General features: G+C 41.7%; 3 protein-coding genes and 1 non-coding gene across 5 annotated transcripts; 3 read left to right on the top strand and 1 right to left on the bottom strand.

Moving 5' to 3' along the window:
• The first annotated feature begins 22 nt into the window (after nt 1-22).
• Nucleotides 23-5,867, top strand: LOC147171468 (queuine/queuosine transporter SLC35F2-like). Its single transcript, XM_086080197.1, has 8 exons — nt 23-482; nt 546-721; nt 1,717-1,844; nt 1,921-2,080; nt 3,163-3,319; nt 3,473-3,525; nt 3,611-3,765; nt 4,248-5,867. The coding sequence occupies exons 1-8, from the start codon at nt 415-417 to the stop codon at nt 4,446-4,448; spliced, it is 1,098 nt and encodes a 365-aa protein (XP_085936323.1). The 5' UTR covers nt 23-414; the 3' UTR covers nt 4,449-5,867.
• spint2 (serine peptidase inhibitor, Kunitz type, 2) lies at nt 5,489-12,454 on the bottom strand. The gene is made up of 10 exons (XM_086080194.1): nt 11,858-12,454; nt 10,152-10,313; nt 8,927-9,013; nt 8,142-8,177; nt 8,030-8,053; nt 7,748-7,909; nt 7,449-7,628; nt 6,783-6,827; nt 6,542-6,650; nt 5,489-6,294 (listed from the first exon to the last, which is right to left on the bottom strand). The coding sequence occupies exons 1-10, from the start codon at nt 12,318-12,320 to the stop codon at nt 6,210-6,212; spliced, it is 1,353 nt and encodes a 450-aa protein (XP_085936320.1). The 5' UTR covers nt 12,321-12,454; the 3' UTR covers nt 5,489-6,209.
• Nucleotides 9,313-9,402, top strand: trnar-ucu (transfer RNA arginine (anticodon UCU)). Its single transcript is given in 2 exon segments — nt 9,313-9,349; nt 9,367-9,402. It is a non-coding gene; the product is annotated as a tRNA-Arg (tRNA).
• On the top strand, nt 11,774-18,751 carry LOC147171465 (protein phosphatase 1 regulatory subunit 14A-like). 2 transcript variants are annotated; one of them, XM_086080201.1, is made up of 5 exons: nt 11,774-12,440; nt 13,474-13,711; nt 17,290-17,370; nt 17,506-17,538; nt 18,037-18,751. In XM_086080201.1, exons 2-5 carry the CDS (start codon nt 13,490-13,492, stop codon nt 18,172-18,174), a joined length of 474 nt encoding a protein of 157 aa, XP_085936327.1. In that variant the 5' UTR covers nt 11,774-12,440; nt 13,474-13,489; the 3' UTR covers nt 18,175-18,751. The 2 variants fall into 2 exon arrangements, with proteins under 2 accessions (XP_085936327.1, XP_085936326.1); XM_086080200.1 differs by lacking the exon at nt 11,774-12,440 and having other exon boundaries at nt 13,246-13,711.
• Nucleotides 18,752-18,839: the final 88 nt, after the last annotated feature.

Raw genomic sequence — 18,839 nt, 5'->3', positions numbered from 1 at the left:
GCGTCCCGCGGCTGCCGCGGAATGGATCACGTCACATGTAAACAGGTGACCAGAGATCTTCATTCGGAATGATTTCAATCGGAATGACTAAAAACTCCATGTAGTCTCTCCAGCGTGCCCTGGGTCGTCCCCGGGGCCTCCCGCCGGTGGGACAACACCTCTCCAGGGAGGCGTCCTGGAGGCATCCGAACCAGATGCATTCTAACCAAATTCTAGCCCGAGCTAGTTGTCAGTGGCTCATTTATGTAAACAGTAGCTATGTCATGTCATGTCATTCATTTTGAGCACTCACACACTTGTAGATAAGTTAGCGTGTGACTATTGCCCCCTCGGAGTTAATCATTGAGTGGTTGAAGACACCGAAAGTCATTGAAGACATCCAGTCAGTCCCTGGCAGCAAGCGACTCTCCCCAGATGTCTCCCGACGCGGATCTGCCGGCGTTCCGTTTTGGCCCGGCCAGGATCAGGGAGGCGTTGACGTGGTGAGTCCGCCGGGAAAGTTCGAGCAAATGTGACCTCTGACCTGTGAGCTGTTTTGGCGGCAGGCGTCTGGCTCGGACCCTGGCGCTGGGTCAGGTCCTGGCGGCGCTGGTGTGCGGCACGGCCGTGTCGTCTCAGTATTTAAGCTCCGCCTTCCGGGTGGATGCGCCCCTGTTGCAGAGTGTCCTGCATTACGCGCTCCTCGGCGCCGCCTACACGCCGGCGCTGCTCTGCAGGACAGGTGATTAATTAATCGCAGTCAATGGCGACCTGTCCATTTTGAGCTTTGAGCAGTCTGGTTTGTCTGACTTGACATTATGGCGACCAGTCTGTAGTTTTTGTATTTGTGTCCTGATATCGACTGACGACCAGTCCTTGTTTGTCTTTATGAGCCCTGACTTTAGCTGGCGACCAATCAGTGCCTTTTTTCTAACGACTAGTCTCTTTTTTTGTCTACCTGTGCCCCGATATTGATTGGCGACCAGTCTGTTGTTTGTCAATATGTGTTCTGACATTATGGCGACCATTCTGTCTCTATGTGACTTGATGTTGTGGCGACCAGTCTGTTTGTCTCAATGTGTTGTGACTTTCTGGCGACCAGTCAGTGGCTTTTCTATACGTCCTCCTCTTCTATTGATAACCAGTCAGTTTTGTGTGTGTGTGTGTGTGCCAGGACATTATGGCGATCAGTCAGTTGTTTGTCTATTTGCATTCTGATATTGACTGACGACCAGTCCTTGTTTGTCTTTATGAGCCCTGATTTTGGATGTGGACAAATCAGTGTTTTTCTAATGACCAGTCATTTTTTGTCTACCTGTGTCCTGACATTGATTGACGAGAAGTCTGTTTGTCAATGTGTCTTCTATCATTATGGCGACCAGTCTTTGTCTCAATGTGTTGTGACATTATGGAGACCAATCTGTTTGTCTCTGTGTGTTCTAACATTATGGCGACCAGTCTGTCATCCTGACTGGACTGACGACCAGTTAAATTTAATTGTATTTTTAATTTATGTTTAAGTTTGTCCTTATGAGTCCTGACTTTTTTCTAACGACCAGTCATTTTTTCAGCCTTTGATGGGCGACCAGTCTGTTGTTGTTCTGTGTGCCCTGATCTTATGGCGACCAGTCCACTGTTAGCCTATATTAGCATTTATTGATATAGTCTGATTGCGATGTGTTCATGCACGTCGGAACTAATCGGTCACTAAATCTGAGACCTTTTTTGAATGGAGAGGTCCCGAGAGTGTGTCCCAGATGAGTCGCCGACACTGGCTGCAGTACTCCATGCTGGGTCTGGTGGATGTAGAGGCAAATTACGCCGTGGTCAAAGCCTACCAGTACACCACACTCACCAGCATACAGGTGAGACAAACCCCACCCATCAATTTATAATTGGCCAGGCCGATTAATTGGTTATCGGGTTGTTTTTTGTTTTTAGCTTTTGGACTGCTTTGTGATCCCGGTGGTGATGTTTCTGTCCTGGTGGCTCCTGAAGACGCGCTACCGTCCCGTCCACTACGTGTCTGTCTGCATCTGTTTGCTGGGCGTGGGCGCCATGGTGGGAGCCGACCTGCTGGCGAGTCGAGACCAGGGGTCCTGTAAGATTACTACTTTCCTTAACCGCGTCTGCATCAATGCAAACAACATGGAAAAGACGTGTGGTGATGTGTTGAGTTGTTATTGGGTGCCCATAGGCCCAAAATAACATTTACCTCTCTCACACACACACAAAAAAAACTTTCAGGCTCACCAGAAACTTTCATACTTAACTAAAAAACCTATATCTTACAAACAAAAAAAAACTTTAACTGGTACCAAAAACTCATATATACCCCAAAAATCACATAAACAAAAACAAAAAAACTCCCAGCCTTAATAAACCTCTTTCTTACAGATACAAACACACAAATCTCTCACTCATATTAAAAATTCTCAGGTTCAAAAACTCACATTTACCCCAAAAAATTACATTGACCCTAAAAACTCTCACACATAATAAAAACTCCCACCCTCAAAAAAAAAAAAATGTCCCACCATCAAACAAAAACTCTCTCACAATACCCAAAAAAGTCTCACCAAAATGTTTTAACTCACTCATATCTCAGGATCAAAAACTCTCACATTTATCCCAAAAATCACATTGACTTTAAAAACTCACACCCAACAAAACACTCATATATAGTGTACCAAAAACCTCACACCATCACACAAAAACTCTCACAATACCAAAAAACTTACGTACACCCAAATAAATAAATAAATACATTTATAAATAAACAAAATAAATAAACCACACAGACCCAAAAATCTCTCACTATATTTCAGTATACTCTCTCATAACACAATTACTAATATTAAAAAAAAACTTCACTCACCAAAAAACAACAACTTGTCTCTCACAAACACAAAAACCTCTCATTTATACCCCAAACTCTCACAAAATCACTTGTAACCTAAAAATTCCCAACAAAACTCTCACATTTACAAAGAAAAAACCTTCCACAATACCAAATAAATCTCATACTCACACAAACTTTCTCACAACACTCACATCTACCAAAAAACTTACACAAACCAAAACACACACAAAAACTTTCACAATGCCAGTAATTTTTTCACACTTCCACAAAAAACTCACACTAACTCATACTTTTGATGTGTTTTGTCCTGGCGAGCGCAGCCTCCAACATGCTGCTTGGTGACGGCCTGGTGCTGCTCAGTGCTGCCCTCTACGGCCTGTCCAACGTATGGCAAGAGTACACCGTCAAGAACCGAAGCCGCCTCGAGTTCCTGGGTATGCTCGGACTCTTTGGTAGCGTCATAAGCAGCGTACAAATGTAAGGTTACACGCACAACCAAGTGCACATACAGTATGGAAGCACTCGGATGTTTGAAGCGTTCAAGCGCTCGCCTCGCGTGAACATAAGTGTTCATATGTGTAAGTGTGTGTTCACAAGAAAGCATGAAGTCTTATGGCGTGCGTTGCTTAGGGTGCTGGTGGAGCGTCATCAAGTGTCAGCCATCCAATGGAGCTGGCAAGTAGGTCGGTGTCACATGACAGCATCATGTCACATGACCAGTTTTTTTTTTTTTTTTAATGTCTGCCATGTTTATTCTTTTGTGGTCAGCTGTGCTATTTGGAGCCTTCGCGTGTTGCATGTTCAGCTTGTACAGCCTGATGCCCGTCGTCATGAAGGAAAGCAGCGCCGCCGCCGTCAACCTCTCCATGCTCACCGCCGACATCTTCAGCATCTTCTGCGGAATCTTCATCTTCCGCTACGACGTGAGTACGGACGCGCAGGCCGTGATGACGAAGAGGAGGTTGAGGATGATGAAGGTGACGATGAAGATGGCGATGAAGAGGAAGATGAAAATGTTGATGATGATGATGATGATGATTCAAACCCTAACCATGCCTTGAAAGCCTAACTCTTGTTTCAAACCCGACTATGACCATTTTAAACCAAATTTGAAAGCCCTGCCCTGGCTAAAAAAAAACACGTCTCTACTTTAGAACTTGAAACTCTACCATTTGTGTTAAACCCAAATTTGAAACCATAATCAATGTTAAAAACCCTACTTTGAAAACGTAATAATCATATTTTGAAATCCTAACCCAAAGTTGAAATATTCCCCCTCGTTTGAATTGAAACCATCATTTGAAAACCCAACCTAATTTTATACCCTACCCCCGTAATTCTGGCTTGAAATCATTACATTAACCCTCGTTTGAAACCCTACTCCGAAATCCACGTTTTGATTCAGTTCTCAGGTTTGTACGTGGTGTCTCTGGCCCTCATCTTCGCTGGCTTCATCACCTTCAACGCCGTACCCATCGGCGCTTCCGCCTCCCCCAGCTGTGACCATGTTCACCATGACAACACTGCACAGCCGTCCAAACAGGAAGTGGCGTCGGCGCAAGAGCAGCGGCGCCAGAGCATTCGTCTCGACTGCACTCGATTGTGAAACTTCAGACTTGTATTTGCGACTCACTCCGCAACTGTTCGAAAGCTTGAAACCCGACCCTCGTTTGAAACACTTACTTTGGTTTGAAATCCTAAACCCAGTTTGAAATTTTCATTTAAAACCTTTTGTTAAAACCATAGCCCAAGTTTGAAACCCTAACTTTGACCTTGAAATCCTCATTTAACACCTGAATAATTGCTTGAAACTCTGGCTTGAAACCCTAATTTGAAACCCTAATTTTGCCTTGAAATCGTAGTTTGAAAAATGAATATCTTGAAACCCTAATCCTATATTGAAACCCTATCCCACCTTTGAAAACCCTAGTTTGAAATTTTCATTTAAAACCTTTTGTTAAAACCATAGCCCAAGTTTGAAACCCTAACTTTGCCTTCAAATCCTCATTTAGCACCTGAATAATTGCTTGAAACCCTAATTTGAAACCCCATTTTTGCCTTCAAATCCTAGTTTGAAAAATTAATATCTTGAAACCCTAATTTAAAACCCTAACCCTATATTGAAACCCTATCCCACCTTTGAAAACCCTAGTTTGAAACCCTAACCCATATTTGGAACCATAATTGAACTCTGGCTTGAAGCACTAATTAGAAACTTTAACCCTGTGTTAAACCTTCATGCTGACTTGAAGCCCATTTTGAAACCCTAATTTGAATCCCAAACTGCCTTGCAACCCTTTGAACCCAATACTTAAAACCCTAAAACTAATTTGAAACCCTAACTTTGGTATGGAACCCTAACTGTGGTCCTTAATGCTGCCTTGAAATCTTAGTTTGAAACTTTGTCTTGAAACCCAAATTTGAAACTATAAAAAAACCAAAACGCTTTTTTTGTGTAATCATTTTTGAAAAATAACTTTGATGTAAGATAATTTCAAGGGCTCGGGTTGAAGTAATTCAAAGTTTGTACTGCATTCTTTTGTCAATGAGAAACATCTCTAAATGTTTTTTTTTCATGTACAGTGTTATTTTTATTTTTTTAATGAATAAAATGTTTATTTTTCATGACAGATGGCAGACAACTGGTTGAAATCAGTTGAGTTTATTAATGATTCCATCAACAGTAAACTTTTTACATTCAATCTACCTGAAAATCGGATGGAAATTTCAAATTCGATCATGAAAAGGTGATTAAATGCAACTATGTGACTAAAACTTTATTTGTCAAACAGTCACATACAAACACATTTTTAATAATGAGTATATTAATGCAATGTGCTGTAACATGTTTAATGCAAGAAAAAACATCAACATTGCAAACAAATTGTTCAATTAAATGTTGCTGCTAAGAAAAGTGATTAAACGTTTTGACGTCGACTCGGGCTGCTTACTGATCATCGGCAATTAAATAAAAACATTAAAAACAAAACACTAAAGTGGTGCAAATCAACACTTTTAACCACTAACCAACATTAAAAAAAAAGACAACAAATCCTTTAATTTAAGTTTGTACTCATTTGTTTAGCTTAGCATAAAGACAAGAAGTAGACAATCAAGCAGAAGTCACTTTAGTAGGCACACCACCTCATAAAACCCAAGATGAAAAAATTATAATGTAACAACATTGTTTATAATCCTTTTTACGGATTATGTAACACTGACGACTGTTACTAATATTTGCATTTCAAACAATGGAACATATTGTAAATAAATGCAAGTCTTGACTTCTTCCTTTAAATCTGAATCTTTAATTTGCACGAGTTCTGACGAGAGGGTGTACCTAATAAAGTGATTAACCCCCAACTTATCAGGCTTTGCCAACGGTGGGCGAGGGTGGGAGGTTCAGAGACTCCAAGGACGAGCGCACCTCTGGAAGAAGTTCCTCCTTGTCGCTGCAAAAACAAAAAACAAACGTCACAAATCACACACAAGACAGTTGAGGACTGGCGTCACAGCGCCACCTAGCTGATGGCAGAGGCGCTGCGAGACAAGACCAACCCACGTACTTAACCTAGCACTGACACTGAGAACAATTCTAGATCGACCCCGATACTCATCCGAGTACAGATCTTGTCAAAAGACTGTAGCATGTCGCCAGGTGTTGCAAAGAATGGTGTCTTGCGCGATGTCGCCACCTACCTGACGATGGAGGCCCTGCGGGTCACTGTCAGGCGTCTCAGTATGGTCACCACCAGGGCGGACACCAGCAGGGTGCAAATGGCCGCCAGGGTCAGGAGAACAAAGAAGGCTGAGGGGAAGATAAACACAGCGCGAGTAATGTCAAGAAAATGAACACAGTATAGTAGTTCCATCTGGAAGGACAACGTAAAAGTAACGGGAAAAAAAGAAAAGAAGACGAAGCTGGATCGTGAGGACCTACCTGCGGTCCAGCGGGTACGCGTTTGCTCCCGACCCGCAAGGGAACCTGACGGAACAACAACGGGAGACATCGTAAGCGAGGGAAATGAGGGCAGTTCCACGGCGAGCTCCCACGGTGTTCGTTTTACCTGCTAGGGAGCTAATTAGCTAGCATCAATGGCTAAAGCCAAAACTGTGGCAGGGTTTTTAACTCTCTGGACCTGGATTTGCCACAAGTAATAAAAATTTAAAAAAACAAAACCAAAAAGCTAATACTGAACCTAATTAAAACAAAACTAAAATTAAGCTTTTTTTTAAATGAAAAATCTGCTAACAAATTAATAAAAACTAAGAGAAGTGCCATGAAAATTAATTAAAACTAACTAAATTTAAAAAACAAAACTCAAACTATAATAACCCTGGTTTAGACTAGTGAGGTCACATATAACATATTATGGTCAAGAAATATTTAAGGTTGACTTCCACTATAAAGATGCAGTGGAAATTTTTATCAATTTCCATTACATCTTAAAACCAAGAGCACCATCTAGAGGAGTCCAAAAATATCACAGGTGCTTCATGAAGCTTCATTTTCCCATCACTGCAATTGCAGTACTGAACGTAATACTTCATCAGGGTCCTGATTTAAGTAGCGACCCTGCTACTGAAAATAAACATATGCGATTACCAAATGCGGCGCCGCATCGGGCCTGACAATCCTCGGCGCTGTCGTATTGGTTTTTGTTGCCGCTGCAACCCCCGTAGATGAATGATTGGCAGCTGCCGCTGGCCGAGTCGTAGTAGAATTTGGGGAAGGCGGCGCGGCAAGGACCCGGGTCGGGAGAGGACAGACATTCTTCTTCCGTCACTAAAATGAATAAACAATTAAAATATGTCAAAATTGTCATCATTTGACGCAAGACGTTTTGTTCACCAACATCTTAAATTGAAAATAATAATAAAAAGTCGTTTATTCATTCATTTTACCGTGGCAGGCGTCCAAGCAGCTCTTTTTGGTGTAGTAGTTGTTCTTGTTGCCTTCGCAGCCTCCGAAGATGAAGAGCTTGCAATTGCGCTGCTGGCTGTCGTAGTACCAGCGGCGGAACGCCGCCCTGCACAGACCCGTATCCGGCTCCGCCTCACAACGATCTGATTGGCCCACAGCAAGTCAAAGTTAACCACATTGGAACGTTACCAATGGCCGCCAAACGCGGAGAATGCTCGACAACTTCCAAAAAAAAAAAAAGAAAGAAAAAAAGTATAACATACCAGAATAGTCCTCGGCAGAGATCACTACAGGAGAGAGAGAGAGACAAGTATGTGTCGCATTCATGGAATTGATCAATAAATCAATCATCTCTCAGTATCAAGGCGACTTTACCTTTATCCTGGACCTCGTCATCGTACCGCAGTGCACCTGCAAAGACACACACCGTAAGTACCGATCCAGATGCTGGTCCAAATATTTACACTTGTGTCAAATCCGACTCATGCCTGGTGCTGACCCTAGAACAGACTGATACTAAATATAGTACTGGTCTTGGACCAACCTTGTTAGGTAGTACCAAACTAAGTAACTATCCTAGTACCAAACCCGGTAATGGACTGAGTACTACATGTACTCAAATCTAGTACTAAATATAGTGCCAAACTGAGAAATAATACAATTATCAATCCTGTTACTGGCTCGAGTACCGATACTGAATTTAGGACCAATCCTGGTGCTTAACCTAGTACAGAAGCTGCCACTAAATATACAACCAATCCAGGTACGGGTATCAATAATGATACTAGGTATGTACTATGATCCTGGTCCTAATTCCAATACTGGTAAGCCTACTGGTCCAAATGTCAATAGTAGTCCTGAATCGAGTACAGATCCAGGTACTGATCCTAGTATTGACCCTGGTACTGTACGATAGTTGCACTAAGTCTACTACGAACCCTCGTAATAGGCTAAGCTAGCATGAAGATTACTAGCCTAGCACTGTTATTGTTGCTGTGTTCAGCTTTCACTGTGGTGCTACTTCAGTTAGCCACATGCTAACACCGCTACTGTAACTGCGCTTGTGATTTAGTCAAGTCATGCTACAACATGCTAACCCGCTGTTAGCATAGCTTCCGCCGCTACACCTTGGAACATTTCATATGGTTGTAAATATTTACTTAGATCGGCAATGGGACGCGCCATTCGAGCAGATTTAGCTGAACCTCCAGGTGGCGCTGTTGACGGCTCTTCGGGGTTAACTGAACCTGAGGACACAACCAGGGACAGCTAGCTTAGCTTCACAGGATAATATCATATATTTCTTTACCTTGGACTTTTTTTTTTTTCTCTTTAATATCAGAAGTACTATAGCAAACTGTTTGAGCTGTGCACTATTAGCACTGCATAGATCTCATATCTTAAAAAGAAAAATAGAAAGAAAAAAGGATCAAGGAAACGGAATAAATGCTCAAATGCTTTCCATATGCGTGCGTCCCTTCTCAGGGTTTATAGCTGGTGTTTGTGTTCCGACAACTTGCCCACCCCCTTTCCCTCTGTAACTTGAGGCTCTGTGGCGCAATGGATAGCGCGTTGGACTTCTAGTGACAAGGAAGCAGATATTCAAAGGTTGTGGGTTCGAGTCCCACCAGAGTCGACTTTTAACTTTTTTTGTTTTCACACATCTAAACATAAGTGACCCATGAGAGCCCTAAAATGGGAAGTAACCTGTTTTAACTTTTTTTTTAATATAATTTTTTTTTTTTGCATTTTAGCGTAGCGTTTTTCCCCCTCTCATATAACTTTATTAAACAATTTCAACAGAAGACCTGTTTTAACACGAAGAGACTTGATTTCAACAGGAAGTGACCCGGAAATGGCCCAATCACAACAGGAAGTGATCCATAAGAGGCCTAAAATTAGTAGGAAGTGACCGGTTTTAACTTTTTTATATATATATATATATATAATATAACAGAAGACCTGTTTTAACACGAAGAGACCCGGAAGTGACCAGTTTTTAACAGGAAGTGACCCGGAAATGGCCCAATCACAACAGGAAGTGATCCATAAGAGGCCTAAAATTAGCAGGAAGTGACCTGTTTTAACATGAAGAGACCTGATTTCAACAGGAAGTGACATGATATCAACAAGAATTCAAGAGGGTAATTTAAAATAAATATGTAAAAAAATATATTAATTTAGAGTATTTTTTTCCCCCAGAGATCCACAGGAAGCCACAAGAGAAGGACTAAAGAGCCAAATGTGTCTCCAGAGGCGCAGGTTGCAGACCCCCCGATTTGAAAGAATGATGGAATTCGTGTCAAACTTGCAGGACATATTTTGCCCAACTCTGCTCTCATATCACATTCCAGGATGATAAAAAGAACAAAAAAAATAGGTCACCACTACAAGTAGCCTCGCACTCCTGGAGAGTCTCGAAGTTGTTGGCGTTGCCGTCGCAGCCGCCGTACGTGAAGCCGCGGCACGTTTGGGTTTTGATGTCGTAGTAGAATCTGGGGAAGGAGGCGCGACATGATCCGACCTTCTTAGGCTGGTGACACAAATCTGAAACAAGAATTCATATACAGTGGTCAAATCTTATTACCGCTTTAAAGTGGTAGACACAATCGAATTGTTTTTTTGTGCCGAATAAAATTCTGGTAACTGATTAATTGGTTGATTTATTTAAAAATATATAACTACAATAACTTCTTTTTTGGTTCTTTAATGCTTAAAAAACTATCAAATATGGGTAGAATGTTTGAAAGTTAAAAATAGAAAAATCAGCAAAAATAAATAAAAATGTATTATTTAAAATTGCTAATATCGGTTGATTAAATCGGTCGGGCCAGAGTTCACATTGATGTTTTCAATGTCTGCATTCGTATCGATGCAGACGCTCAGGAAAGAAAACAAGCACACAAAAATGACGTCTCACCTCAATCCTTTTATTTGCGCTCGGATTGCCTTTGTTTCTGTTTACAGGCGTCGTCTTGCAAGCTGGAAGGAACCCGACCGACCGGTATGACAAGCCCGCGATCGGCGAGAATGAGAAAAATGTTCCCGTTGGATTGTTTGAGGACAAAAATAAATAAATAAAAATGGGTTCGAGGAAGTGTGTGCTGGTGTTGATCTAAGTATCTTGAAACACTTCCTGTTGAGTCACCTGAACAGTGCATACGTCGCACTTGAAAATATGAATTCCCAATGCAAACAAAACACAAACGTTCATTTCAAAATGAAAAACAATTACTCAACGACGTGTTTGGGAGCATTTCCGAATACATTTACTGGAATATCAAATCAATTTTCCAGATTGAAATGAACTGAAACTGTTCCAACTCCACAAAAAGAAATACATGTTTTTAAATAAAAAAAATAAAATAAAAATAGCAATGTATTTTACCAAAGTGATCAAATAACATCGAACTCGTAAACTCTGTAGTTGGAGCATTCGTAAATCGAGAGAAAGGTTAACTTTACTTGAGTGTCGTTCTAGTCAAAACTTAACATTTTCATTAACTAACCAAATAAATCATTAATTTAGAACACCAATAATCTACTGTAAAGAATGTTTTATACTTGGTAGACTTAAACATAAAATAAATGGCCAAATGAGCAACATTTCCAAAATTAATGATTAATTTTATTTTCTTGGTTAATATATGAGAATGTGATGGTTAATGGAAGTATATGTAGACTATTGTACAAGTACAGTGGCATTGCATAATGCTTTTATGGCGTTTTATTATGTTTACTGCTTAGTTTAAGGCAAGGCAAGTCTATTTGCAACTCAGGGTGTGCTTTAATGGTCTTTGTTCCACGTACAGGACTTTTTTTACACTATAATGGTTGTTGTTTTTAAAGTGCTCTATAAATAAAGTTGAGATATGGAAAAAGTAACAAAAAAAAAGTAGACTCACTGAGCCAAGTCTTTTACTTAAGTAACAAAGCCGAAACGAACAAAGAACAAAAGTAAAAACGAATGTTAACCGTCAACAAAAAAAACTTTTAATAAACTAGCACAACGGAGAGAGAAAAAGTTACAGCAAGTAGAGTAACGGAGTATTCGTACTTTAAAGTGTCGCTTAATAACCAACGGTTCTGACCTGAGCTGTTGATTTCGGATGTCTCCGAGGCCTCCACGAGCGGGACGGCGAGCAGGGTCTCGTCGTCTGTCTTTTGTGTGGAAAGTTCCGAGTTCCCAACAAGCAGCTCGGCCCTCAGCGGCCGATTCTTCCAACCCACCAGTTGAAACGCGGAGCTGTTTCGCAGCACACAAACGTCGCTGCCGTTGACCACGCAGTTCACCAGTCGGCACTGAGCCGGGGCGTCCATGGGGAAACCCAGCAGGGCCATATGACATTGCTTGTCCAAGCAGCAGGCATCCCGACAGGCCTCCGGGTTAGAGATGTCCAATATCCAGCGCAGGTGTTTCGCTCCGTATTCGAAAGACGGTTCTTTCATGTCATTGTCACCTAATGGCTTCCACCCGCAGGGCAGGCGCGACCAGACCAGACCCACAAAGAAAAACCACAAAGCACAACGGAGGGGCGCGCACTTCATGTTCATCTTCTTATTTTACGTTAAAGTTAAGAATAATTCTCTCCCGAGGAGGAAAGGAAGTTCGTGGTCGAGTGGATTCACTTCCTGCTTCTTTATGTCGCAGCAGATTTCAACCTGACTCAACAGGTGAGGCGGCTCTCGTGGGCACGCCCACAGAAACTTTGTGACGTTTTCGATTTGATTTAAATTGTATTTTCTTTTAGTTCGAGAGTCGGAACAATTAAACTCTACGATAGGCAGTTAACTCGCCATTTTATGAATACAATGTAAAATAAAGCTGGGCTTGCACCAAACGATACAATACAGTAACATCAACTTTGCCAATATAACGAATTAAAACAGACTCAAGAAATATTGTATACACATTCAGACGTGGTAGTTCAGTTACAAAATCATAAAACATGATGACATATTACATAATAAAAAATAAAGTAAATTAATATAGATTGACAGACTTCAAATAAACAAATAGTATGTTAAAATGTTACTCTTACCTTTCTTGTCTACAAATTTGAGACACCCATCAATATGACTTTTGTTGACACGAGTTAAACTGACGTTATTAACTAGTAGTCATTCGTGTACTTGCTAAATTGAGCCCGCGGGTGCCGCTGTTGTGCGCTTTTGAGGATTTTTCACGTGAGACCCCTCTGAACTTAATCGGCGCTAGGACCTAGAGAGCATGCCTTGATGGTGCGTTAAGGCTCACTCGTACATTATACAATCAAAGGTAAATACGTTTTGTAGCAGCACTCCGACCGGAAATTGGATAACTATAAAGTTAGTTATTCTATAGCTTTAATTTTACACCATTTTATTCAAAGTCAACATGAAAATCCCAATTGTTGGTAATATCAGAAATCAGATAGAATATGTAGAAGCCTAGATTCCCGAAGCATTTGAAGGCAACGTGAGCCACCGCGTGGTTCCCCACCCTGCTCCTCAGTCCTGCGTGTGTGGACGCGCCTAAGCCAGTGCGCATCATTGCTTATCATTTTTTTTCATACATTTATTTTTCCTGTATTTTCTAAATATTTCCACTCGCAGTTTTCTTAACACCTGAAGTAAAATAACACCCACTGTGTTACTTTCTCTAGATATTTTATTTGCGAATTTATTATTTATATTTATTTTAGATAACCAGTAGTCATTCTCTCAGTTATTGCGCATTCCCAATGGCGGCCAACCGGGTGGGACGGCGGGTCAACAAGGTGTGCAACCACCAGTCACCCAGCCGGGCGCGCGGCGGCGGCGGCGGTGGGCGGGAGCCCAGCGGCCACAGCTTGCAGCGCCGCCAGGCACGAGTCACCGTCAAGTACAACCGCAAGGAGCTCCAGAGGAGGCTGGACGTGGAGAAGTGGATCGACTGCGGCCTGGACGAGCTCTACAGGGGCCGGGTGAGTACTGGACTTTTACTGTATTCTGCTTTAGTGGCACCACTAAACTGTTGTTGCTAACCAAAACAGCAGCACACAGAGAAAGTGTGAGGAAAAAAGTGTGGAGTCTTAAATGAGTCTATCTATCTATCACTACTACTATATTGTGTAACTATTGTGAAGATGCCTTTAAAAACAGGGAGGATTTTTTTTTGTTTACTGTTTGTCACAATATCAAAATAAATAGGTTGTTAGTTGGAAAAAATAGTTGAAGACAACGATGAAATGAGCGCAGTAGAAGCATTGTTAAAGGTCACACGGAGGATTGGATGCGCGGACACAAAGTGGAGCTGACAGCGCAGACGCAGCTGCAGGCGGTGTGTGGTTTTGTCTTCGCTACATTGTGGGGTCCATACACGCGTGTTTTTCCAGGTTTAAATGCCATTGTGGGGACCGACTTGAAATTGTGGGGATTTGGTAGTCCCCACTGGTTCAGACCTCTTTTTGAGGGTTAAGACTTGGTTTTAGAGTTTAGGTTTGAATTGGGTTATGGTTAAGGTTAGGGTGGGGAAGGGGGTAGGCAATCATTTTTGAGGGTTGAGGTTAGGACAAGGGGCAAAGAAAAGTTAATGAGATGTCCCCACGATGATACAAAGTGTGTGTGTGTGTGTGTGTGTGTGTGTGTGTGTGCAGACATCCTAGTAGCACTTTTTGACAAGACATGGAGGAGATTTTGTTCCGTTGACGTTAGGTTGCCACTCGTGTTCATCTTGAGCGTTTTATTGTGCAGTATCAAACGGGTGGATAACTGGATATACTATTCATTTAGTCCGAGGACTCGTACGGTTATTACTACAACTACATTAATGCTACTACTAAACACACTAATACTAGTAGTTGTACTGCTATTTGTATCGCCATTTTGTAATGGAAATGTCAATATACTTCCTGAAGATGAGTTTGAATAGTATGTAGTTGACTTTGTAACAATGTATTCGTTTTCCCTTTCCTTTCCATTTATAAAAAAAAATGGGGTCCACCTTTTATCAAACGCTCCCAAGTGTGTTTGATTTAAGAACCTGGACCTCTGAGGAAGGCGGACTTATTATTATTAACGTGTCAGAAACAGGAAAAAGACACATGAGGCTTTAGATTGATAATGTGAGCGTTGAAATGGTCATCTTTGTTCGCCTTACACACACATACGCACGCACGAACGCGCGCGCGCGCACACGCACGCACGCACGCACACACACACACACACACACACACACACACACACACACACACACACACACACACACACACACACACACACACACACACACACATTCTTGTACTTATATAATTGTGAGGACATCTATAGACATAATGCATTTCCTAGCCCCTTGCCCTAACTCCAACCATCAAAAATGATTGCCTACCCCCATTCCTTACCCTAATCTCAACCATAACCCAATTCACACCTAAACTCTAAAACCAAGTCTTGACCCTCAAAAAGAGGTCTTGAGTTGTGAGGACCGGCCAAAATGTCCTCAATTCACAAAAATGTCTTCAATCTGTTGGTTAAAGACGTATTTTGGTCATCACAATGTAGTATGTACAAGCACACACACACACACACACACACACACACACACACACACACACACACACACACACACACACACACACACACACACACACACACACACACACACACACACACGAATGATGCATAATAAATGAAGGTAAGAAGGAAGGCAATTATTTGTCCCCTGATATTACCCAGTTTGTGTGTGCATGCGTGTGTGCATGCGTGTGTACTGGATGTGTGTGTGCGTCTGCAAGCATGTGTCCGCTGATAAATAGATAATTACATCTGCTCGTTTGCTTCATTTCCTGTCAGACATCCCATCTGGGTACACACACGCGCACTAGAGCTGAGAATGTTGTGACTATAAGTACACAAAGTCAAACTGCACACACCCATAGTACACGCACGTACTGTATAAACACACTCATACACAAATATACACACACACACACAATACACACACTAATTTAGGACACACATATATACGTTTGTACACATAGACACACTTTGTCAAAAATAAAGTACACACAAATACACTAATGCTTACATATACAGACGGACATAAATACACACATATACACAAGTCTCACACACACACAAATACACTCACACTAGTAATCCATCAGTGCGTATCAAAAACACACCCACAGTGGTGATGACGCGCTAACGCTGGCCGCTAGCTTGTTTGATGATGTTCCATTGGTGATGTCATAGTGATGATGAGAGTGTTTGTCCAATTAGTCATCAATCAATAAAAGAATGGAACAGCCAATTGAGGAAGCCTCTCACATGCAAATGAAGACCAACGGGAAGAAGACAAAGACGAAGACAGATGCTAACAGCTATTAGTGCTATTGATTTATTAGCTTGACATCTGCCTGTGTTGTGTGTGTGTGTTGTCAGTGGAAATATATGGACCATCCTTATCCCCCCCCCGTCAATGTTATTACAGTAAACGAAAACTAAAAACATAACACAACACAACATCTTCATTAATGAAATTTAAAAAAAGAAACTGCTTTTCAAAAAAACAAAAACTGACTGAAACTACATTTTGTTGTTGCATTGTTACTAGTACTACTAAAACTGGGTTTCTTCCTCCTCCTCCTACTGCTAATACTATACTGTTAAACCAAAACAAATTTAACTAAACTACTAAAACTATTTGTACTCCTACTTGTGTTATGTTATATTTGAATGTGTCCCTGATGAATGTGGGCGTGTGTTTTTGTCTTTGTTTGGTCGTGTTTTTCCTAGTTTGTACCTTCCCCCACACCATACCCCCCCCCCCCCACACACACACGCACACACACAAAGAAGTCAGCATTAACCTAACGAGGTCAAATAGAGCTTCTATTATGGCCCAACGCGCAGATTAGTGTGTGTGTGAGTGGCCATGAGGGCGCGCTTGTGTGTACAGCCACACTTGCTGACACCACAAATCAGTCATTGAACAATAATCTGAACACGCACACACTTCATCAGTTTGACGTGATGACATCACACTGATGTCTGCAGTAGATAAACAACAGGGGCGGAGCCTATAACACCTGCTACCTCCTAATGATTTTGGTGAGAAAAGTTGTGTGCTTACAAATCAAATCTCAAGACATGTTTGTCACTCATTAGTATAAATACAAATTTGTCACACACAAATAGCACGCACACACACACACACACACACACACACACACACACACACACACACACACACACACACACACACACACACACACACACACACACACACACACACACACACACACACACACACACGTGTCCTTGGCTATGTTGACCATATATAGACAGAACTGAGGGATGTGTGAGAATGGTAAACATGCGCACGACACGCATGCGCAGATGAAAGCATGAAACATACCTGCCGCTATCGCCATTCTCATTCATCGCCCCTTCTGTTGAGTTTGTCTCCCTCTGTAGGCACACACGGGAAGGGCAATTAGCACATTTAGCTGTTGTGTTAACTTGTAATTATTGTGGACTGACTGTTATTGGTGATGTTCAGGAGGAGGACATGCCAGAGGAGGTGAACATCGACGATCTTCTGGACCTGAAGACGGACGCTGAGAGGACGCACAGACTGCAGGTGGCGCTCTTTTACCGCTTCTCGTTTCCTTGAGTTAATTAAATACACAAAGTACTACTAATTGTAAAAGTCATTGTTTGTGTTGTATCCTCACGCGTGTGTATCTGACTGTGCATGTGTGTGCATTCATTCCAGGAGATTCTTCACTCTTGCAACAACAACACCGAGGTAAACAAAACATCTCAGCTTGCAACTTGTAATCATTTTGCTCATTTAGTATCAAAGTGGTACCTTGACTTACAGATGCCAATTGGTTTATTGTTTGCTCTATGTTGTAAGAAAATAAAAAGACACATTGTGTATTTAAGAAAAAAATACAAGTAGTGTAGTGTGTTTAAATAAATCATATAACTTTGCCACACAAAAGTGTGTTAGCTTAATGCTAACACATGTGAAATGCTATAGCTGTGCTAACAAAAATAACATCAATATTGGGGTACTTTTCAAACATTAAATAACTGATGTTTGAACACCAACAGTGCACAACAAATATGGACGTAGCATGTAACAATACTCAGAGGCATGTATTCTTCTTATCCTGTGCAAAAAAAACATTATTGCTGCAACTTAGTTGCACACTTGCAACAGTCTTCTTCGTGATTCATCAGCAAATCTGCTTGTAGTTTGTTTATATGTAATGCTTGTGTGCTTGTGTGGTCCTGGCAGGTTTTCATCGGCGACTTGGTGTCCAAACTTCACGGCCTCCAGAAGCAGGAGGAGCTACACAACGACGGCATCGACCTACCGCAGCTCCACATCTACCCCACCCGCCCCGGATCGACCGACAGGGAGGTGTTGCACTGAGGAAGCGAGCGCACCCCTTCGACTAACCCCACTCCGGCCCGACCACCTCCCAGGAGGGAGCTGGACTACAAAACAAGCACATCCAAATCCCGCATCCTTCCACCTCCTTACTCCAAACACCTCAGCCGTGAAGCAAAACAAGCGCACCCCAGAACCAGCAAGAACCTCGAAGCACAAAAGGAACTGGACCCTCAGAACTTTGATGATGATCCAAAAGTATTTGTGATGCTTGACAAATAATCTGATCACTCCTTATTTTGTTTTTCTTAATTTTTTTTTACGGGTTTCATTTCCTGGTGTCTCTCACACACAGACGTCTGTTTGATCTGTAAACGTGTGATGTCACCTCACAGGCCTTCACAAGGTCGTGTGTGTGCGTGTCTGGCCTCCTGTTTCGCACACAAACATTTATCACACACTTCAGCCTCAAGTCTTGTTTGCTGCCTCACATAACGTCATGCATACATAACACACACTCACACACACGGTTCATAAATTATACATAATACACACACCTTTGTGAGGTTCCAGCTGTTTGTACATGTTTTGAAATAAAAAATTAATAAAAAACAACCTATTTTAGTTTGAAAAGAGTCGCGTTGCACACTGTATATTTTATTTGGTACTTCAGACAAGAGTTATCATTTGACCAAAATTAATCAATT

The sequence above is a fragment of the Leptonotus elevatus genome, chromosome 7 (assembly GCF_054856555.1).
Source record: "Leptonotus elevatus isolate MCC_2025b chromosome 7, RoL_Lele_1.0, whole genome shotgun sequence".
In the NCBI taxonomy this organism is placed as follows: domain Eukaryota; kingdom Metazoa; phylum Chordata; class Actinopteri; order Syngnathiformes; family Syngnathidae; genus Leptonotus; species Leptonotus elevatus.
Note: the sequence above shows the minus strand (reverse complement) of the source record. Positions and strands in the feature narration are given on the sequence as shown.